This window comes from Neoarius graeffei, chromosome 3 (genome assembly GCF_027579695.1).
Source record: "Neoarius graeffei isolate fNeoGra1 chromosome 3, fNeoGra1.pri, whole genome shotgun sequence".
NCBI lineage: Eukaryota > Metazoa > Chordata > Actinopteri > Siluriformes > Ariidae > Neoarius > Neoarius graeffei.
Genome location: NC_083571.1, coordinates 106,294,432 through 106,316,518, shown reverse-complemented (window position 1 = coordinate 106,316,518; position 22,087 = coordinate 106,294,432). Strand labels below are relative to the sequence as shown.

Genomic DNA, 22,087 nt, shown 5'->3' with positions numbered 1-22,087 from the left:
CTACAGTGGATATTAAGAATATTGTACATTGCACATACTAGCTTATGTCACTCCTCACATTTACATTCTAGGAAATACAAGTAGGCCTATAAGAAATTAATATAATTTAAAGACACAGCGTGATGGTGCCCCGCCCCCTACTTTGAGTGGATTTGAGCATAAATATCTTCTCTATCTCCTGCTCTTCTGCCATGATCGGAGATCTCAAACACGGAAGAGCGGAAAGGAATCGGAAATGTACACGAGATTAGACCACATCCGCAAATTTAGGCATCTTAAAATGTTATTAATGCCAAATAAAATATCTAGCACAAATTATATATGATAGACATAAATTATTAATTTATAAATTTTATTTTAAACACGTTTTTAGTTAGCGGGACTGCAGCTTATCACCTCTCCCGCCCGCTCGTGCCCGCAATGAGCTTTCAAAATTTGTCCCGCGCCGCACTGCTTTGCGCGGGTCCTGCGGGAGTGCAGGGCTCTATTTGGATGTTCAAATCCATATACAGCAGGACATTTCAGTTCACGAATTTCCAAGAAATGACACTAATCTAAAGCGACAGCGAGTGAGGTTTGCGCAAACGAAGCAGGCCGATTTCGTGTCGCCGACTAATAATAAATCTGATTCTTCAAGTGTTTACCACCACCAGAACGACCGCATGGGAATTATTGGAGCAAAAAAACCCCATTTGATCTGATATTCGGACAGTTCGTCGAGTCCCCCATTATCTCTCTCTCTCTCTCTCTCTCTCTCTCACACAGACAGTACACCAGACGCAGGATTATGAGCAACATTTACACGCTCATGACATCCGATCTTATCATATCTGATGCGCTTTAACAGGAAGAAAAATGCACGTATGCAGTCATTATCATTAATTATTAACTGAAACGTGTTAAATGCTCTCAGATTGCAATATTGCAAAACTCGATTTGTTTTCAGTTTTGTTCAGGAAAACATGATGAAAGGTAACCACCACGTTCTGCACATCCATCCATCCATCCATCTTGTGCGTGCTACAGAGGAAGACTGTTGTGAACTGGTATCCGTTTCTCGTCTTGGGGGCTCGAAAAGAGAACCATTTATATCCTTGACAATCATCTGCCCCTTCATCTGACGTATAAGAATCCCAATCACTATCAGAATTCTCTCCAAAACGTGATTCCATATCAAGACTGGTCTAACCACTGCTGCGCACATGAACTAAATTGATACGTGGATTGTTACACGTGACGTCACGCACCCCTTCGGGATCTTCCGATGAGTCTCGGCAGATTCCGTGAAAATCGGCTGATCTTATTGATTTTTCCATCAATTTATAGCCTTTGGGATCAGCGGTGGTTCAAAAACACATGGCCAATCAACATGATTGTTGCTTTGTACAGGGGGAAAAAAAGTGTGGCTTAGGGGCATTACATTCGCTTTAATTCTAGGCAGAGTTTTAGTTTAGATTGGATGGTTTTGAATGCGAGTTGCTCACCTCGTACCTGGTTCACACATCGTGGCTCTTTACCAGTGATTACGAGCTGGTGCTTAATCTCAGACCATTCCACTGCGAAATCAGCTATGTTCCGACAGCATGCTGGTGTTTGTGATTTCATGATGCCAACAGCTTGAGCAGCAGTAATATAAATAACTAAACCCCCGTACGTACAGATAACACCATCCCTGTTTTCAAAAGGGAGGTGGTAATTCTGTTTCCAGAGCACATTTCTTACTCTAACTTTTGAAAGGCAAAAATAAAATCAAAACGCACAAAGACTTGAGGGTCATCCATAGTTTTCATCATTATCACAAGCGTACAAACCGTACGCGGGGGGGAGGGGGTTCATGACCAGGCGTACACTTTTTTTTTTTTTAAATGAAAAAATGATCCGTCAATGTGCGAACCGGCGGCCGTCATGTTAAAAATTTTGCGCCACATTGGTGTTGTCAGCTAGCTCTACACGCTTTCTTTCTTCAATACAACAACGATGGCTGACCCAGATTTTGACCGCATTTACAAATTTGTGAATAGCAGAAATACCGCTATTCACAAGACTCCTTCAAACGAGTACGAGCAGTTTTTAAACGTTTATTGTTTCCTGCATTCATCTGAGAAGCGGCAGGAGGCAGTTAGGGCAGGACAGGCTGCTTGGAAAGAATCAAAAACGAACGTTTCAAAGCAAGCTGAGCTGTGCCGGCAAGCGATCGTCCGGATGGGGAAAAAAATCAAGTCGACTTTTACAATTCGGGATTATTTCTGTCGTAAAACGGTACGTAGGATATCATATGGGTATTTTGTACTTGCGTCAGTTGAATTTTATACAGTCAGTCTTCTCATCTCATTATCTCTAGCCGCTTTATCCTGTTCTTCAGGGTCGCAGGCAAGCTGGAGCCTATCCCAGCTGACTACGGGCGAAAGGCGGGGTACACCCTGGACAAGTCGCCAGGTCATCACAGGGCTGACATATATGGCCCTTTTCCACTACCCTTTTTCAGCTCACTTCAGCTCACTTCAGCCCGACATGGCTCGCGTTTCGACTATCTAAGAACAGCACGACTCAGCTCGCTTCAGCCTTGCTTAGCACCCAAAACTCGCACGGTTTTGGAGTGGGGCTGAAGCGAGCCAAACCGAGCCGAGTGGGGCTAGGGGCGTGAGGAGACACTCCCCTGTGCACTGATTGGTGAGGAGGAGTGTCCTCACATGCCCACACGTGCCCTGCGAGCACGCTGTGATCTGTAAACACTGTAAACCCGGGAGAATTACGAGAATTTCTGAAGCCTTATGCGCCTCGCCTCATCTATACGCTCTTGCCAGTATCTGTTGGCGTTGTCGGTGACAAAAAGCCACAGCACCAAGACCAGCAACACTAACGACTCAATGTCCTCCATGTTTATTGTTTACTATCCGGGTCGTGAAACTACCGCTTAAAAGCTCACTGATGTCACTGTTTGTGCCGCCTAATGACATCACGTGACGTCCACCCACTTTCGCTAACTCCACCCAATGTGTCCACCCACTTCCAGCCAGCACGGTTCAGCGCGGTTGTAGTCGAAATGCAACTCCAACAGCCCCGCTCAGCTCGACTCCGCCCAACTCAGCACGGCACGGCTCAGCCCAACTCAGCCGTGTTGGTAGTGGAAAAGCGGCAATAGACAACCATTCACATTCACACCTACGGTCAATTTAGAGTCACCAGTTAACCTAACCTGCATGTCTTTGGACTGTGGGGGAAACCGGAGCACCCGGAGGAAACCCACGCGGACACGGGGAGAACATGCAAACTCCACACAGAAAGGCCCTCGCCGGCCCCGGGGCTCGAACCTGGACCTTCTTGCTGTGAGGCGACAGCGCTAACCACTACACCACCGTGCCGCCCCCCAGTCAGTCTTCTTTTCTTCCATTTCAGAATGCAAGTCCTGCACGATCAGCCCCAGCTCCAAAATGCGTTTTATTCTTTATTTTCAACATTTAATCTGGAGGCAAAAACAGTGACTCTCTTTTAAGGGAAGCTGTTTCCTTTGGGCTCCTCATGAACAATGGATTTCCTCTTGTTCATGAGGAGTCAAAAGGCAACAGCTCCCCTTAAAAAGACAGTCCCTAATTTTCAAAAATGAATCGCCTGCTTTCTATGAAAACTTCTGGACCCGTCTTGTGTCTTCTTTTCTTCTCTTGTGAATTTTTGTATTGTCCTGTCATTGTCCTGATTTTAATAAAAAGTAATACAAGACATGGTTTTATTTTGAATTCCTATTCCATCATTTTTTTTTTTTTTGTCTGCTAATGTACACTTTTGGGGGGGGTTTGCTCAAAAGTTTACTCTTTGTAGACTCATGATAATGATAAATTATGGATGACCCCTTATCAAGTTGGTGTTCAAATGTAAATTGGCTCATTTAACCGCATGTAGCCATCGGAGTTTGTTGTGTGTTTTGGAGATGCGTTTAACCACATGTACACATCTGCATTTTTTTTTTTTTGCTTCTCGTCAGTGATCCTTCCATCCTGGACGGGTTGGATCTGACGGAAGAGGAGAGGAACGTACTCATCGACAACATCAACAGGCGGCTCACGCCACAGGCCGTCAAAATCAGAGCAGGTACCGAAAGCATCTCTGTATGTAAACTTGCACTTAGCAGTGATCAGTTATAACCCTAACAGCATTTATTTTTGGAGAGTTTTTCATGATCATTTTGCTCATTCATTGAGCATTTCTTTTTAACCTTTCGCTGAACAGTTGTCGTCTAGTGTGACCACTCTGAATAAACCCCCGTTCTCACTTTGTGGCCTGATCAGATATCGAGGTGGCGTGTTACGGATACGAGGGCATTGACGCTGTTAAAGACGCGCTGAGGGCTGGACTGAACTGCTCCACAGACTCCATGCCAATCAAGGTAACGTGACTTGACTTTCCGGAGCCTTGACTAGCTGAATGGGATGAGTGAGTGAGTGTAAATCTGAAGTAGAGAGGTGTATTGGTTTACATTCGGAAACCTGTGTATTTCTCCTTAGTGCTACACATCTTGGCCAAATGTCAAACAAATATAGCGCAGGTCTGAATTACTTCACCTCATGCGATTAACTGTCCTGCAGCTTCTCTAATATAGAGATGTAGTCACTGCCTAAAAGCAGAGCTCCTGATGAGTGTATGAGCAAAATAGGGCACAAATCAAGGGCACAAAATCAACCTGAATAGAATGTATTCTTATAGCACATGAATCATCGAGTAGTGTTGTGTATTTCATGCTGCATTGTCCTGTGACCGTGACACCAATAACAAGATACGCATCGCAGTTACAGAAACACATCCTTTCTGTGACACCACGACATTTATTATGGTGCGACTCTGGTGGACAGCAGTGAACCAGCGCTTTCACTTTACATTTTTACTCTCTAGTTACCATCGAATATCAGATAGTTGTCTGGTTATGTCCACGTGCGTTGGCGCTCGCTCGTACAGTGTGGGAAATAAGGCCAGACATTTACCGGTAAATTTTTTTTTGCATTTGTCCATGTGTATTTTCAAAAGCATCAAACAGAATGGTCTACGAAAAAATTGTAAAGAGATATCAGGGTATCTGCACATTTCTGATAACCAAAAATAATACTTTTTAAGGACATTTTAAGACCTGTGAGAATTAAAAATAAGACCACTACTGCGGGGAAAAAATATTTTTAAAAAATCAGACTCTAGGCTATTATGGTCAAAGCATATTTATATTTTAATCAGTGCATCTCCAGTTTACGAACAGAATCTTGTCTTTCCCACAAGTAAACGATTTTGCATATTCAGAATCAGGGAACATTGCCCTGAAGATGGTGCCCATGTCTTCGTTCGAATTGTAGGAGTGTTGTCGGTCAATCGTTTGCAGAACCCACAGTATTTCAGCCTTAAGTGTAGCGGTCGAGGCAAAAGCACCGAAGGCACTTGTGCTGGGAGAAGTAGGCACCGAAGGGAAAGTGGGCTTTGCGCTAACGTTTGCAACCGGTGCTGCAAACATCTGCATGGGAACTGTTGTTACCTGACTGGCGGCAAAGCGTTTATGCTTTTCCCCTTTCATGTGAGCGTCAAGGGCAGTAGAGCCCATTGTTCCCAACTTTGTCTTTCTTGCAGAGTTTACACCGAGCTTCATTTTCGGACGTTGCTTTTGACAACCAACCGCTATATTTCTGGTCCTCAAGCCACTTGTCCCTAAACTTGCACTTCCCCATCCTACATGTCTGCCACGCTAAAGAAACCACTTCTTTGTCTCTTCCCACAACACTATAAGGAAAATACTGCCCCCTAAGTGTTGTGTGACGCCTGTACTTTTAGGTACAGAGCAGTCTTTTTGCCATCTTGTTACACATTGACGTGCGCTGTTTGAACAACGTTAGCACAGAAAAAAATGTACAAACATATATATTTTTGTGCCCCGATGAAATTTAATGCCACCCATATGAAAATTAATGCCACACTTTGAAATATTAGCAAAATATAAGGCTATTTAAGGCCTTAAACGCCATATACTGTATATCAGACTTTTTAAGGATCCGCGGACACCCTGGATATGGGTCTAATGTACTTCCAATTTTCACACTGGGTGAATACGTTGTAACACGGCCTGTGAACCAGGGGCCCTTGCGGGCACGACTTCAAAATTCATAGCTCAGCCACCAATGGTCCTAGCCCCACCAAAATTTACAGGCACAAATCGGGATCTGACCTCAGGAGCAAACACCGATCGCGGAAAGCTTTAGCATGAGCCCTAGCTCCAGCGCGCAGGGATTTAAAAATTTGTAACTTGGCCACCAAAGGTCCTAGCTCTGCCAAAATTTACAGGCACCTCCATCTCCCCAAGTGGCACAATAAATAAGGCAATAATACTACACTCAATAGTCCCTTTTTTTTTTCTTGCACAATGCAGTCAAACTAGTGTTTTAGGGTTGACCGTATCTGATTGAGTTCAATATTGTGTTAAGTGCCAATCAGTGGTTATGTGCAACTTTTTTTTTTTTCTCTCTCCAATTCATAAGTTAGAGATGAAAGTGGAGCAAAGAAAAAAACCCTGAACTTTTGAAAGTCAAACTAAGATGGGGGGGCAACGTCCCCCGAAAATATTTTAATACGACACGCAAAACCCGCATTCTAGTACTTATTTTCACTAAAACAAGTTGTAACTTTTAAGCCTTTTTCTTTCATGTACATTAATGATTAACATGTCAAAAATATCAAATTTAATTCCCCTAGTTAATGAGTAACTTTCAGGAGTGCATTTAGAAAACGCGGTGATTTTCCTGCCTACACAGTTCAGTACTTTGGAAAAAAAATCAGACAGTTGAAGGTAAACTCCGCAAAATCCCAAACCAGTCCTGTTAAAAAGTAAAGGTCTGTTAGAGTTTCTAAAGCTTTCAGGTTTCAATGTTGGGGACACTGAGCCTCATTTATCAATCTTTTAGTAGAGTTGTGCGTTTGCAGAAGCTAAAGTGAACTAAACATTTCCAATTCAGATTTATGCGAGTTGAAGCCAATTGTTTACATTAGTTCGTATTGTCTGTAAATTTAAACACACCAATGAATACCAAATTTCTCATATAAATCAGGGGCGTAGCTAGGATTTTTCAGGGTGTGTGTGTCTCACACTGACTGGCAGCCTGAGTGCATTATGTAACAAAAAATAAATTACCATTGCTAGTTTTAGGCAGCTTAGAAACCGGCTCTTCCATTATTGCTGTTTCTTCCACGTTTTCTTGATGTGTTCTAGAAACGGCACTAAAACTTAGCTTCGAAGCCACAAAATACAACTTTGATGGAAAAATACATATATTGTTCACCTCTTCACGTCGAAAGAAGGAGGAAAGTTTTGCTTGTTTTGACATGGCGAATTAACAGCACGAGGAAATGCTTGTAATTCACAACTAAAAAGACTGCAGCTACACTGGCAGCTTGAACATGCTTTCTAGTGCGATTGTGTTGCGCTTGCACAGAATGGTGTCAGTCCTGCACGCCGTTAACAAAACACCTGTCTTTTAATCAATGAACTATGTTTGGGCTATTTAAGGACTGCGCCCATGCAAGGATGATGCGAAGTATTACGCCATATCTAGGAACGTGAAAAATCTGAAATTTCTCCATTCGGAAAACCAGAGATTTAAAGGAACGGTCCACCGTATTTCCATAATGAAATATGCTCTTACCTGAATTGAGACGAGCTGCTCCGTACCTATCCGAACTTTGCGCGACCTCCCAGTTAGTCAGGCGCTGTCACTCCTGTTAGCAATGTAGCTAGGCTCAGTATGGCCAATGGTATTTTTTGGGGCTGTAGTTAGATGTGACCAAACTCTTCCGCGTTTTTCCTGTTTACATAGGTTTATATGACCAGTGATATGAAAAAAGTTCAGTTAAAAAAATTGAAACGTAGCGATTTTCTATGCTATGGAAAGTCCGCACTATAATGACAGGCGTACTAACACCTTCTGCGCGCTTCGGCAGCGCATTGATATCTGAGCTCCGTATCAATGCGCTGCCGAAGCGCGCAGAAGGTGTTAGTACGCCTGTCATTATAGTGCGGACTTTCCATAGCATAGAAAATCGCTACGTTTCAATTTGTGTAACTGAACTTTTTTCATATCACTGGTCATATAAACCTATGTAAACAGGAAAAACGCGGAAGAGTTTGGTCACATCTAACTACAGCCCCAAAAAATACCATTGGCCATACTGAGCCTAGCTACATTGCTAACAGGAGTGACAGTGCGTCGGACTGCGTCTGACTAACTGGGAGGTCGCGCAAAGCTCGGATAGGTACGGAGCAGCTCGTCTCAATTCAGGTAAGAGCATATTTCATTATGGAAATACGGTGGACTGTTCCTTTAAGAGTTTTGTCAAATATCTGGATTTCCGGAAGACTTTCATCCCTGATAAGTATACGACTCTGACACTCATTCTTTGGAGGGTGCAGATTTTAGCAACCCAGGGGTCATTTTTGTGAATCGTCTAAATCCGAGGAGAAAATATTTAGGGGGGCTTAGGTATGTGTTGACCCGGTCAACCATCGGGAACAAGGCTCTGTTTACATCGGCAGTTCAGAACGTACACTGTATTTGATTGGCCGTTGAGAGAGAAATATCACGATTTGACCAATGGTAAACGAGTATAGATAGGAAAGGCCAAAATGTCACATGTAAGCTTCGTTCTGATTGGTTCTTCGCATTTCGCTTTCTTACTCATTCAACATGGCGCTCCACGAGGCCGGAGATTGAGGATGTAACAGCGAATAAGAGCTTCAAAATGGTGAAAATTATCACAAAAGAAAACGAATCGCTTATTCAGGTATATCAACCTCAGATAGATTGGCTCACAAGTAGTCAGAAAAGAGAGAGGCTGCTGAAAGGCTCATCAGATTAGCTGCTAAAAGGAAAAAAACATCTCTGCAATGAAGCATTCCTAGAAAAAGAACAAGTACTTTGTAAATATGTTGAAAACTTAGTGTTGCTAGTTATATGTGATTGTGACTTTGGGAGCTGAGAGAACTGTTCAACAGGGAAATTGTGTTTCTGTTGAGACAAGTTCACTGCAAAAGAGGTAACTGCATTCTTTAATAAAGTAACAAACATTTACAGGATTGTCAAATATTCTGTCTTTGTGTTTAATTTATATTCATCATTCCTTTCATTCTAGCATGAAGTTAAAAATTCTTTTTAGTTGAGCATTATTGAGACTATTTTTGTTTGTGTCCAAAGCTCAAGCTTCTTTGATCTGAAAATATTATTCAACTGAGCAATCTGAGACCATTTCTAGTGGTCTAAAATGTATAAAACTCATGAGCTTCCGGGGGCCTTTGGCCCCCTGGACCCCCGTCCAGGCTCCGCCCTGGACCTGGCTGGGGGCCGATGGCCCCCAGACCCCTGATTAAATTTTCAGCTGAAAATACAATTTCTCATTCCTGTTTGTCTGAATGCCAAATGATATGACCGTGTCTAGTTTTGAGTTGTTTTGTTAAAGTTACTTGGAATCTCGTACTCAATTTTAACTCTTATGCAAGAAGAGTTGTAGTGTTAATGACTGAATTTCTTAGAGACTTCTAAACATAGTCACCAATGACTGTTTCGTGTTATTTTAGTATCTATATCCGAGTACCAGCAAGTTGTAAACAACTGGAACATTTTTTTTTTTCCTTAGAAATGGAACTGACCTGTACGCTACTGTTTTCTTGAATCTTCTTGTAAATTATTTAATTTATAGTGTAATTTGGTCTTTGAATATCACAAAAACGTGCTTGGAAATAGCTGAGAAGCCATCTCTAAAGCCCTTCAGTTTCTGGGGCCCTAAGGCAGGTCCCGGCCGTGTTGTTCCAGGTCTTTAGCCTGTCGTTTGGACAGACAGCTTAAAATTCCTTGTTTCCCACACTGCATATATGTATAAGGAGTTTTGGTGTAACAGACCTTGAACCTGTTTTGTGGACTGAGAGTATTATATTCTCTCTATCCTATCCGTGCCTCATTTGCCCACTGACTTGTTTTGGATCTGCTTGCTAGCATGCTTTTAATAAAACTCTGCCTGCACTTACATCTATCTACCCCTTACATGACAGAAAATGTCAATTGTCCAACAAGCTATTGAAAGAACACTTCCATACTTATCTATTGTGGTAAAAAAAAAAAATGGTCTGGTGGTGAATTGTTTGACATGCATTGCCTTGCACTTGTGGTAGTTGACACCGAGTTAATTTGTCATCATGAATTAAATCGGCATCTTTCTTTTTAGATAAACTTAATTGCTCCCCCACGGTATGTGATGACCACCACCACTCTGGAAAGGACCGAGGGTCTCTCCATGCTTAACCAGGCCATGGCTGTCATTAAAGAGAAGATTGAGGAGAAACGAGGCGTCTTCAACGTCCAGATGGAGGTCTGCCTCATCACTATAGTTGACATTAACCTGAACACATGTGCAGTTGTAGTGTGAGGAATCAGAGCTGCTCATTTCATCACTGTCTGCATATGCTTTCAGCCCAAAGTGGTAACTGACACGGACGAGACAGAGCTACAGCGACAGCTGGAACGTCTGGAGAGAGAGAACGCTGAGGTGGATGGAGATGATGATGCTGAGGAAATGGAGGCCAAAACTGAAGATTAACAAGCTCTGGGTGGGAGGAGATGAAGCTCTAGCAGGCAGACCCTCATAGAGGGGATACAGAGATATTCAGAGTATGAACTGTTTTTGTATCCTAATGTTATGGAGTGGTTAAATAACAGATGTAAAAGGAAAAAAAATGTAAAAATTAAAATTTATACACAAACTAAATCTTGAGTTGAGTTGACAGCTATGCAGAAAGCTAATCCATGTTAAAGCTGATGGGACTTGTGGGTTTTTGGTTCGTACTTTCTCAAAAAACTGCACTTACATCAATGCTAAAATGACATTACCCACTTAAGACTAAATTCATTTTACTAAAAAAAAAAAATTTACCTTTATTGAAAACATCCATGACTACATACAAAAACAGAGACCACTGTTTCCATCATTGCACAAGATCAATTTAAGCCAGACACTTCCCGAAACGCAGGGTCCAAATTATTTCATCTCACCATGGTAGTAAAACATCACCGAGACATTTGTGGAGATAAACTCTTTGGTACAACTCAACTGTTACCAACAAAATGAAAAATTAAACTGGAACCTAGATGGCGGTGGTAGCTTACAATAAGATACTGCTTTCATAGACAAAATCAATTATACTTCAAGCAGCCATGATGAAGAAATGCTGAAACCCATCAGACAAGCCCTGAGGAAATAGTCACCTCACCTGAATCTCTAGCAGTGAATGAGAGTAGCTGGGAAGGGGGTTTCAGGTCCAGTGCTTACTAATGAACAGTCACAGGTGGATGGAGAAGGAAGGGGGGGGAAACCAATATTTATATATGGAAATAATCAGTTTGCTGGATCAGACATTTTACTGAGTTGCCCCGAATGTTTCTCTCTTCACATGCCAAAATGATTGAACAGGAAAGTCAGGCGCAGCTTTGATCCTCGTTCAGTGCTTGTTCATTTGCCGAGTCCGATCTTCTTGGCCTCTGTTTCATAGATCAATAACCTCCACATTTTCACAATGAACACCTCTGCTTCTTCGTCCAATACCTGGGGGGGAGGGGGAGTTGCACAAATGCTTAACAGGCAGGTGAACTAGAAATGGGGAGTCATGTGTGGTGCAAGATTTACTCACCATAGCAACATCATCTAAGATACCTTGCGGTGTACTGTGAGCCATCACCTGTTGTGAGAAATATGAAATCCATCAACATCTAGTTGTATTTATTTAAAAAAACCAAAACACCCCACTATGAAAGTTTGCAGTAGCCTGACTAGGGCTACGTTTACATTAGACCGTATCTGTCTCGTTTTCTTCGCGGATGCACTGTCCGTTTACATTAAACCGCCGGGAAACAGGAATCCGCCAGCATCCACGTATTCAATCTAGATCGTATCTGGTCCGGTGCTGTGTAAACATTGAGATACGCGAATACGCTGTGCTGAGCTCTAGCTGGCGTCGTCATTGGACAACAACGTCACTGTGACATCCACCTTCCTGATTCGCTGGCGTTGGTCATGTGACGCGACTGCTGAAAAACGGCGCGGACTTCCGCCTTGTATCACCTTTCATTAAAGAGTATAAAAGTATGAAAATACTGCCCAATTTGTAGTTATGATTGTCTTTAGGCTTGCCATCCTTCCACTTGCAAGTGGTAAGTGATATGCGCTGGGATCACACACACAGCGGCTCAGTCCCGAATCGTGGCTTGTGCACTTCACTCGCGCGCTATGTGAGCTGCGCAGGGCCGGAGTGCGCACCCTCCAGAGGGCACTCGCTGTTCAGGGCGGAGTGATTTGGAGCGCAGGATGCCTGCGGAGCCGAGCGTATCCGTGTATTGGTGTTGCTGTGTGCACGGCTAACGGTTTTAGTGTAAACGCGAATCGTTTTAAGAACGTTAATCTGATGATCCGCTGATTCGACGTAATGTAAATGTAAAAAACGTAGCCTAGGACTTGCCCCCGAGTATCAGCATCAACAAATGCATTTACTCAAATTACAAGGTGGTTGATTAGTAGGCATGTAACCACGCTTGTAATACTCGAGTCCCTCTTTTTGTAACATGGCATATTTGTGGCAGATCACAGAATCCAGGGACACATGTTGGCCAAAACGAATCCGAGATAATCGCAAAAGAAGCTTTTTTTTTTTTTAATTTGTGATTTTTGTTTTTTTCCATCATGTGCAAGTTGAGATCTTGAAGAATGCAATCAGTATTTCAGATAATAGATTGTTTTGTTGGAAAAGCATACATTTTTTGTTGCAAATTGTCTCGTTTTTGTCAGGACCGTAGCCTGCTGGGGGGTGTGGCTAAATTACCATATGGGCCATTCACATGAAGATTTAAGTCATTTGTTGTTTTTTTCCGCGAATCAGCTGTATGATCCGAGTTGAGCGCATGGCTACTTAACCTGCATACAGGCGTGTGATTTCACTATGGAATGAGTTACTAAACAGAGCGCAGAGGAGCCGACACACCGCGAAGCAAACAGACACACGGTATTTACATTGGAGCTCACCATTTCTAGCAAAAAAAAAAACCACAACCTCGTTTTCCAGATTGAATGGAATACTTGAATGATCGGATGATACACGGACCGTTCTAGGATTACATTCCATCGGAGGCATTGGTGTGTGCAAGGCGCCGTTTCTCTTTCTGATGGGGTAAGTTTATTAATCTAAGGCTGTGTGGTTATTTTTGCATGTAACAGAGTGTGTTGTGGTTTGGTTAAGCCTAGGTCACAACCGGACGTACGATTTTTTGGCCGTGTGATTTTTGGCGTTTCCCCAAATCGCTGCGGTTTTTCTTTTGTTCATGGAGAAAGACACGCGTTGGCCGTAAGTTTGTCTTGCAACCTGAAAAAAAAAAAACGTAAGCGCCCGTAGAGTTTGTTTGACATGACAACGAACCTCTGCGGCCGGTCTGCGACTCGAAAATCAGCACATCACATGCGCCCTCTCGTGCGTTTCATGCGCGCTCTCCATGCGTTTTTTGCATGTAGACCGGCCGTAGGAGCGCGTACTGTACGCCGGTTGTGACCGAGGCTTTACATGAAACTAGTGTTGTGTTAGTTGTGTCATCATCGTGCTATCTTTCTTTCTTACGGTGTGAGTAATTTTTCAACCACAAAACGTTAAAGTATACTTTAGGACTTATTTTTGTACTTCATAATTGTGTTGGGCATACTTTGCATGGAAGGAAAATTGACGTGGTGATCTTTGTTTACATGAAAGTAGTATCGTGCTAGCTCGTAGGGGGTAGAGCTTTCCTTAATATCACGCAAATGAGCACCATTATGTGCCCGCCCTACACCCAGAGATGGAAAACTTTGAGGGCGATTTTCTCCCTTTTCTGTTTTAAGAAGTATACACTTTCAAAAGGCCACACATTCTTCAAATATTGTCAGAGCTCCACATGGAAGGCATCATTGGAAAGCTTAGAAACTGTACTTTCTGAATCTGTCAATAACTCAAAATGCCCCCGGGCCGACATGTGTCCCTGGATTCTGTGATCTGCCACATTTATATCTACATTAATTTTGTACTAATCTCGTGCGAGACTCGGGTGGACTCTTGCGCACGCACGCCAATATGAAAACGCGCTTATTTTACGAAGTATTGACTTGCGTTGCTGACACATTACCAAGCCTTATTTCCTTGTTTGGTTTCCTGTTTTATGATTTTGCCTGCTGTTCTGGATTGTTTACATGTCTTCACTTGTATTAATAAAAACACACCTTTTGCATTTACATCCGTCTCCCAACCGTCTCTGACAGAATACTTCACGCTCCCTGACAAAGAAAATGCACATTCACCTGTTCATATGTCGTGTTCAGGAACAAACTAATGTTAATGGCACTAAAACAGCCACCATCAAACAGTGTGGTTGGAGTCTTGGACTTGACTCGACTACAACACTGCATGTAACAATATCGTGCAACAAATTTATGACATTTGAATCAATGAAATAAAAATAAATCGCAATCATCAGGCTGTGCAAGTTTTTCCTAGCTGTAATTTGTAGGTTTAGACAGCGCAGTAACAAAAAAAAAAAAAAACGGGAATACATGCGACTTCATTGTAGGCAGTAGTATCACAGCTCTAATGCCACGAAAGCACAAACGTCTAAATTGGAAAGAGCTGCTGCGCAACTGTACAAATACATTTAGCAGTAAATCAGAGCTCTCTTTTTACCGATTGCCGAAAGGAAAGATGAGCGTAAATGTTTAAGAAAAGGTCTAGTTGTTACTTTTTAATAAAAGGAATAGTATAATTAATAGGCTATTACATTTTACTCCAACCTTTGCAAAATGTAGGCAAATAATTTTTGGTTATTAAGAAGATGAAATAAAATTATTTTAATTTAACAAAAGGAATATTCAAGTTAATAAAGATAGGAAAAGGTTGCATTTTATGGTGAGGAAATTTTCATATTTATTTTAAAAAAAAAATGGGAAAATCGAATTGGGCGAATCATTATACACCCATGTTAAATTGGAACATACTTTTTGTGTGTGTTTGATTTTTACCTGAGCACTAAATACTGATACAACATACTACAAAAGCATCCTCAAATATCACAGACATTCTTCCACATTGCCAACCCACAAGCTTAACTGTTCTGCATATTTGTTACTATTTTGTGTGTAGGTTATGGGAGACTACGCTATTGTGAGCTTAAGAACATTAGAAATCAGCAATCTGATAAAAGATCCATGAATGCAGCTTAAATCAACAAATCCTCCCAACACCCATTGTCATGACAGATGTTGATCTTTACCTTTGAGCAAACAAAGTCAACTAGAGTGGCTTCCTCCTCTCCGATGTACTCCACGATCTTCTTATTGATCCACGGCCGAATGCGCTTCTCCATTAGAGTCTGAGAGAGACGGATCAAGATCAACTGAGTTTATACCGAAAGGGTTACAATGCAGGTGGTCATTAAATGACTCCTCGCTACATCACTGGGGCAACCTGCGTCATAATTGGACTGTAATCATTTTTACAACATGATTAAAAGTGCAGGCATACATTTAAAAAAAAAAAAGTTTACTAATGCTTTTTTTGTGTCGTCATGACTGATCATTGCCTTCACTTGCTCATCCCTCAGGACAATCATGGACATAAAACGCCCATAAAACTAAACCCCTACATCTGTTTATTACATTCACAGGAGCTTATGCTTACCGAGTCCACGACAGACCAGTCAAGTGGGTAGTTGAAAAGCTCAGGTTTCGCGGTCGGGATTTTCTCGATTAGAGTCTTAATGTGTTTGCGTTTCTCCTCTGTATTGGCCCCTTTGCCCCCTGCTGTTCCAGCACCCTCGACTCCACTGCTGCCTTTGTCTTCATCCTCATAATCTAAAGGGACTAGCTTCCTCTTCCGAGGTGCCTCATCCACTTCGTCATCATCGAAGCGATTGAAGACGCTGTCCACAGCCAGCTTCTTGCGTTTGCCCACACTTGGCTGGCTAGGGCTGCCTGTGGCACCTTGCAGAGGGAAAAGAAGAAGAGAAAAAAAAAAAAAACTTAAGGAAGGCTATGCATACACACATTGCGAACATACAGTCCTATCCTTGACTTGCAAGTGACGTCAAAGCAAAATAGAAACCCGGATGTCGGCCATGTTGGTGGATATACAAACGCAGGGTCAAGCGACACTCCATACAAAACAGTCACAGGTGCGTGACGCTGTTTATCCACTGCTTTAAGCATTCTTTTAGCTATACCACATCTTTGTGCTGTATACTCGTGACCGTGGCACGTTCTGATTTTTTAGAATTCCGTCCGTGATTCGGAAAGAGGGCGAGGAATCTCCGAGGCTTAGTACGGAGAGGAGAGGAGACGAGCATGGTTGAACAACATCGGCAGGGCTGATCTAACAGAGGCTAAAACCAAAATAGCTCGCGTTTGCAGCAATCATTTTATCTCCGGTGAGATTCAAAAGCTTTCTCGATATCATCATGGAAGAATTTTATTTCGTGTTGCTAGAATTTTGCTATAAAATGAGCGTTCTCTCTTGTCGTGGTTCACTCGGTCGTTGTTATAATTTCAACACGTGTATTACCATTTCGCTTCTAGGAGCGCCAGCAAAATTATGCGATAGAAACGATCCAGACTGGGCACCCACTCAGAACACGGGCTACGTTTCGTCCAAGGTTGGACTTGATTCTTCGGCAGCCAAACCAGATAGAACGCGATATCAGGGTATTCGATGGTCGGTAGACGCGTCTTATCTTCAGAAAAATCTGACTTTTTTAAATAATATGGGTCAAAACCCACACATATCTATCTTCTCTTTATATCGAACCTTCGCTCGACCGTTCAAATAGTGGTAATAGTGAGAAAATTCAGCATTGTTTACAGACTCGCTTTCAGCAGCCGCCGTCCTAGTTGCTTTGTATATCCACCATCATGGCAGACGCTCATGACGTAGCACATTTTGATCACATGGTTGCAAGTCATCTATAACAGTGGTATTAATTTAAGAGAGAGAAATACTGATTCACCTATAATATTTAAAAAAAAAAAATCATTGACATTAATGAAAATCAAAATGAGCAAAAATTGTGCCTTGAACAGACTGTCAAAACGTCCCCAGAAAACGAGGGTTATGTATATAACCGCGGTTCTATGAGTTTCGGATGACCGCCAGAGGCGGTGCTTTCAGCACATGGATATCCATCACACGAACGTGCAGGTCGAGTAATAGTAACAACAAAGTCACGTGTGACCTGGGTGACGTCACCCTGTGACCCCGGCATAAAAGACCGGTAAACCCAGGAAGTGACCTCTTGGCAAATCTTCTCGTGTACACTCCGAGTGACTGCCAAGCTCTGGCGGTCATCCGAAACTCATAGAACCGCGGTTATATACATAACCCTCGTTCTATTTCGTTTCTCCTGACCGCCAGAGGCGGTGCTTTCAGCACATGGATGACTAATACCAACCAGGTCATGAGGAGTGCCTACCCGTACTCAGTGCTGCTGCGACGGGCCTGGAATGACAGCCGTCGCCACAGGATTATGTGGGACGACATTAAGACGGTAAAACCTGGTGAAGGTGCAGCTGGAAGCCCAGGAGGCTGCGCTGCATATGTCTGAAAGGGGCACACCCTTCAGTGATGCCCATGAGGCCACCACGCCCCGTGCAGAGTGCGCCCTGACAGCCGGAGGAATCGGGAAGCCACTGTGCCTGTAGGCATGTAATATGGCCTCGACTATCCACTTGGATAGCCTCTGCTTAGAGAGCGCCAGACCCTTCGTCGGTCCTGTGTGGCACAAAAACAGGGCGTCACTCCTACGGAAGCCCTCTGTACGCGACATGTACACCCTGAGGGCGCGAACTGGGCACAAAAGTTCCGACCTCTCACCATGGCCCGCCTCGAACGCCGCAAGGCTAAGGGGCTGGTTGACGAAGGTAGCAGGGAGGGTCTTCGGGAGGAAAGAGGGGTTAGGCCACAGGGTGACCCCACTGTCGCCGGAGTGCCACTGCAGGCACTCCCCACTGACTGACAGCGCGTGCAATTCCCCGACGCGCCTCGTCGATGTAATGGCCAGAAGAAAAGCAGTCTTCAGGGAGAGCCATGAAATGTCTGCTGTGGGCAGGGGCTCAAACGGTGCGTCGCAGAGAGCCTGCAGCACCAAGTGAAGATCCCATGTGGGTACCCGGCTCCGTCGGGGGGGTCTCAACCGGAGAGCACCCTTCAAAAAACGTGCCACCAAGGGGTGGGACCCCACGGTCCTTCCCCCAACTCTGGCATGCTGAGCAGAGATGGCAGCTGCATAGACCTTGATGGTGGCAGGAGTAAGACCCTTATCAAACAGAGACTGGAGGAACAGTAGAATGGTCGGCAGGGGGCAGCATGTAGGCTCCTCCCCCCGAGTTAAGCACCAGTTGGAGAAAAGCCTCCATCTGTTGGCGTAGAGGGCATTGGTGGAGGGTGCCCGAGAGCTTGCAATGGTGTTGACCACTGCCGGCTCGCAAAGACCTAGCAGGGGGTCCGGCCCTTCAGCGGCCACACCCAGAGCTGCAGACGGGCTGGATCCGGGTGCCAGATCTGCCCTCCCAGCTGTGATAGCAGGTCCGTCCTCACTGGCAGGCACCAGGGGTCGCCGTTCAGAAGTTGCAGCAACTTGGGAAACCACACTCGGCCCGGCCACCGAGGGGCGACAAGCAGCAGCCCGTGGTGGTCCATCGCAACCCTGTGTAGGGTTGGCACAATCAGCGGCAGAGGGGGGAAGGCATACAGCAGTTGCCTCGGCCAAGCATGCGCCAGCGCATCCTGGCCCAGGGAGCTGGGGCCGTGGAGGCTGAACCACAGAGGGCAGTGTGTCGACTCCTGGCAGGCAAAGAGGTCCACCTCTGCCCTGCCAAAACGTTCCCAGATGGCGAGAACCACCGCTGGGTTGAGTCTCCATTCCCCGGGATCGGGGTCCTGGCGGGACAGCAGATCCGCCGCCCTGTTGGCGGTGCCTGGCAAGTACATGGCACGCAGGCTCAGGAGATGTCGATGGGCCCACCGCAGAAGTTGGCCGGCCACTTCCAAGCACTGAAGGGACTTGGTGCCTCCCTGGTGGTTGATGTAGTACACTACCGTAGTGTTGTCCGTCCGCACCAGAACGTGTCTGCCGGCCAGGCCTGGGAGGAAGTGCTGTAGGCCGAGGAACACAGCCCGTAGCTCCAGCACGTTGATGTGCTGCTGTCGCTGCCCTAGACTCCAGTGGCCTCTGACGGTCCGGCATTGCCAGACTGCACCCCAGCCTCCCAGGGAAGCATCCGTGGTGATGACCTCCCTCCGGGAGGGGATAGCCGCCAGCGGAATACCCCGCAGAAGGTAAGCCCTCCTCCTCCATGGACGGAGGAGCCTGACAAAAGTATCCGTCGCCTTCACGAGCCTGTGCCCGTGCAGCACCGGGTGGAGGTGGAGATCGTTGAGCCACCTCTGAAGCGGGCGTAAGTCCAGGAGTCCCAGCGGGACCAGAGAGGAGGCTGCCGTAAGCATGCCCAGCAGGCGCTGAAAGGTCTTCAGGGCGAGTGACCTGCCCCGTCCGAAGTGGCCAAGCAGCAGGCAGATGTTGTGGATCCTGGTCTGGGAGGGGGTTGCCATCAACGACCTCGAGTCCAGGTGCATGCCCAAGAAAGTCGTCTCCTGGCTGGGCACCAGCGAGCTCTTCTTGTAATTCACCCTGAGCCCCAGCTCTGCGACATGTGAGAGCACAGTCGCGATGTCGGTGCGGGCCTGAGCTGCTGACCGTGAACAGACGAGCCAGTCGTCCAGGTAAGGCAGGACACGCAAACCCCTTGCCTGAAGTGGTGCCAATGCCGCTGCCACACACCTGGTGAACACACGGGGTGCCAGCGATATCCCAAAGGGCAGAACATTGAACTCGAAAGCCTGGCCCTCGAAGGCAAACCGCAGGAACTGCCTGTGGTGTGGCGCAATGGGAACATGGAAGTAGGCGTCTCTCAGGTCGACGGTGGCAAACCAGTCGCCCGCCTGAATGTGGTGTAAGACATCCACTGTACGCAGCATGCGGAATCTCATGGTCTTTAAGTGGGAGTTGAGGGACCTCAGGTCGAGGATCGGGCGGATACCGCCGTCCTTCTTCGGAACCAGAAAATACCTGGAGTAGAACCCACCTTGCTGTCTCTGCCTGTCGACGGGAGAGATTGCTCCTTTCTCCAGGAGGGTGGAGATTTCCTGCCGGAGGACGAGGGACTTCCCCGGATGGCTCACGGTGGTGTGTTTGACCCCATGAAAACGCGGCGGTCGGCGGCAGAACTGGATGCGGTAACCCTCGGTGAGGGTCACCAGCACCCAGGGGTCTGGGGTCAATGCTTTCCAGCTTTGGAGCTGTTCGCTGGAGAAGCGGCCGACCGCTGGCGCGCTGATGTCAGCGCCGTCCAGAGCGCCCCCGTCGGTCACCATGGGGGCGACGAGGAGCGGACTGGGTGTAGGGGGCGGCACCGCGGGTCCGGGAGGTGGTGGGGCGACGAAAGTCATCAACCCGTCTGGTCCCCTGGCGGGTGCGTGGCCGAGACAGAGTCGGTGTGGGCCCCCTGGAGGACTGGGCAGTATTGCCATGGCGGTGGACCTGGCGGAGGCCAGCGAACTGCCGCCGCGCCTGGACGACCTGGGCACTCCGGTCCAGGGCTTGCTGAGCGGCCTCGCCAAACAGCTCCCCGGGGACAACAGGGAGAGAGCGCAGCACACGGCGGTCGGGCTCGGCCAGAGGGGACTGTGCCAGCCATATCTGCCGGCGGGCGAGGGTGAGATACGACATCAGCCGGCCCAGTTCCCGCGACGAGTAGGCAAAGGCCTGGAGAGCCGCGTCGCACAGCTCCCGTGATGCCGCGCTTGTCCCCTCCAGCGTCTGGGCGAGGGCCAGCAGCAGATGGGACATGGAATTGTCAATACGACCCATTCGTGCCGCCGTGTCGTATCCCCGCACGATGAGGTCGTCGGTCGCACGGCATTGGGTGCGGGGGCATCGGGCGTCAGGCCGCAGAGCCTCGTTGGGCGAAAGGACGAGGGCAGCCACGGAGGGCTAGATGTTGGGCATCTGCTGGAGGCCGTAGGTAGGGGCGTCCTGCATTGCTGCCAGGGCCCTGCAGTCACCAGGGAGGTGGGAAAGGCGTCTGGGGTCCGCCCAACACCTCTGTAACTCCTCGATGTATGGGGCCGAGGGCGGAACAGACAACGAGGAAGGCTGTGTGGAACCTCTGAAGAAAGCGCTCTGATGCTGGGCCACCGGGGGCGTGTCCAACCCCAGACGGGCCAATGCAGCCCTCAACGTTGGCTGGATGGATGAGCGTCCGCCTTCCGACGCTGACACGGTGCCACGGCTGGTGGCCTGGGAACCGGCCAGAGAGGTGGGGTCGTGACCAACAGACCCACCGCAGTCAAAGCTCTCCGACGCCCGGATCGACAGTTCATCCAGGCCGCGTGCATCAACGGCCGGTGACAGAAGCGGTGGTGATGGTGAATGGTCGGGCTGCCAGGCAGAAGGGGTGGCTGCGGGAACACTGCTGCCCTGTGGCGGAGGCTGGAGATTCACCAGCAGGGCCTTCATCTCCTCCAGCTCGGTGGACATCGCTTCCACCTTCCGAGCCAAATCGTCCGAGCGCTTCTTTTTCGCCTTAGAAGCGGAGACGCGTGGGGGAGCCCCACGGCGCTTGCTGGGCCCCACTGCTGCAGCCGGCACCATGTCCTGTCCCCCCGAGGCCCGGGGGATGTCAGACGGAGGATCCAACCGAGCCAGCCTGGCGGTCCGCGCAGCCACACTCAGGCACATGCAGTCTGCGCAGGCCATGTCCGTCAGCCCCTGCCGCAGGTGATCAATACCCAGGCACGAGGGGCACTCGCGGTGGCCGTCCTCCGGCTCGAGGGGGGCCCGGCAGTTGGCGCAGCGAGAGAATAGGTCCATGACACCTGGCTGGCAGAAGGGAACTTAAGAAATAGGGCGAGAACACCCCAAGCAAGTATCCCAAAATAAATAATCAGGCGGCAATGAAAAACGACCGGGCG

General features: G+C 46.7%; 2 protein-coding genes across 5 annotated transcripts in view; one reads left to right on the top strand and one right to left on the bottom strand.

Moving 5' to 3' along the window:
* eif2s1b (eukaryotic translation initiation factor 2, subunit 1 alpha b) overlaps window positions 1–10,773 on the top strand; it is a 38,309-nt gene extending 27,536 nt beyond the window's left edge. The window contains exons 5-8 of the mRNA XM_060917859.1: window positions 3,980–4,086; window positions 4,284–4,381; window positions 10,234–10,377; window positions 10,480–10,773. Coding sequence (XP_060773842.1) covers window positions 3,980–4,086; window positions 4,284–4,381; window positions 10,234–10,377; window positions 10,480–10,605 — 475 coding nt within the window. The 3' untranslated portion in view covers window positions 10,606–10,773. The remainder of the gene's footprint in view (window positions 1–3,979; window positions 4,087–4,283; window positions 4,382–10,233; window positions 10,378–10,479) is intronic.
* A 137-nt stretch (window positions 10,774–10,910) lies between these two features.
* The window catches only part of rbm25b (RNA binding motif protein 25b), a 36,767-nt gene continuing 25,590 nt past the window's right edge, over window positions 10,911–22,087 (bottom strand). For 2 of the 4 annotated variants that reach the window (XM_060917856.1, XM_060917858.1), the window contains 4 exons: window positions 15,746–16,047; window positions 15,339–15,437; window positions 11,693–11,740; window positions 10,911–11,607 (listed from right to left, as the gene is read on the bottom strand). In XM_060917856.1, the coding sequence (XP_060773839.1) occupies window positions 11,515–11,607; window positions 11,693–11,740; window positions 15,339–15,437; window positions 15,746–16,047 (542 nt within the window). In that variant the 3' untranslated portion in view covers window positions 10,911–11,514. Of the gene's footprint in view, window positions 11,608–11,692; window positions 11,741–14,295; window positions 14,350–15,338; window positions 15,438–15,745; window positions 16,048–22,087 lie in introns of all 4 variants that reach the window. The other 2 variants (XR_009654399.1, XM_060917857.1) reach the window with 2 other exon arrangements.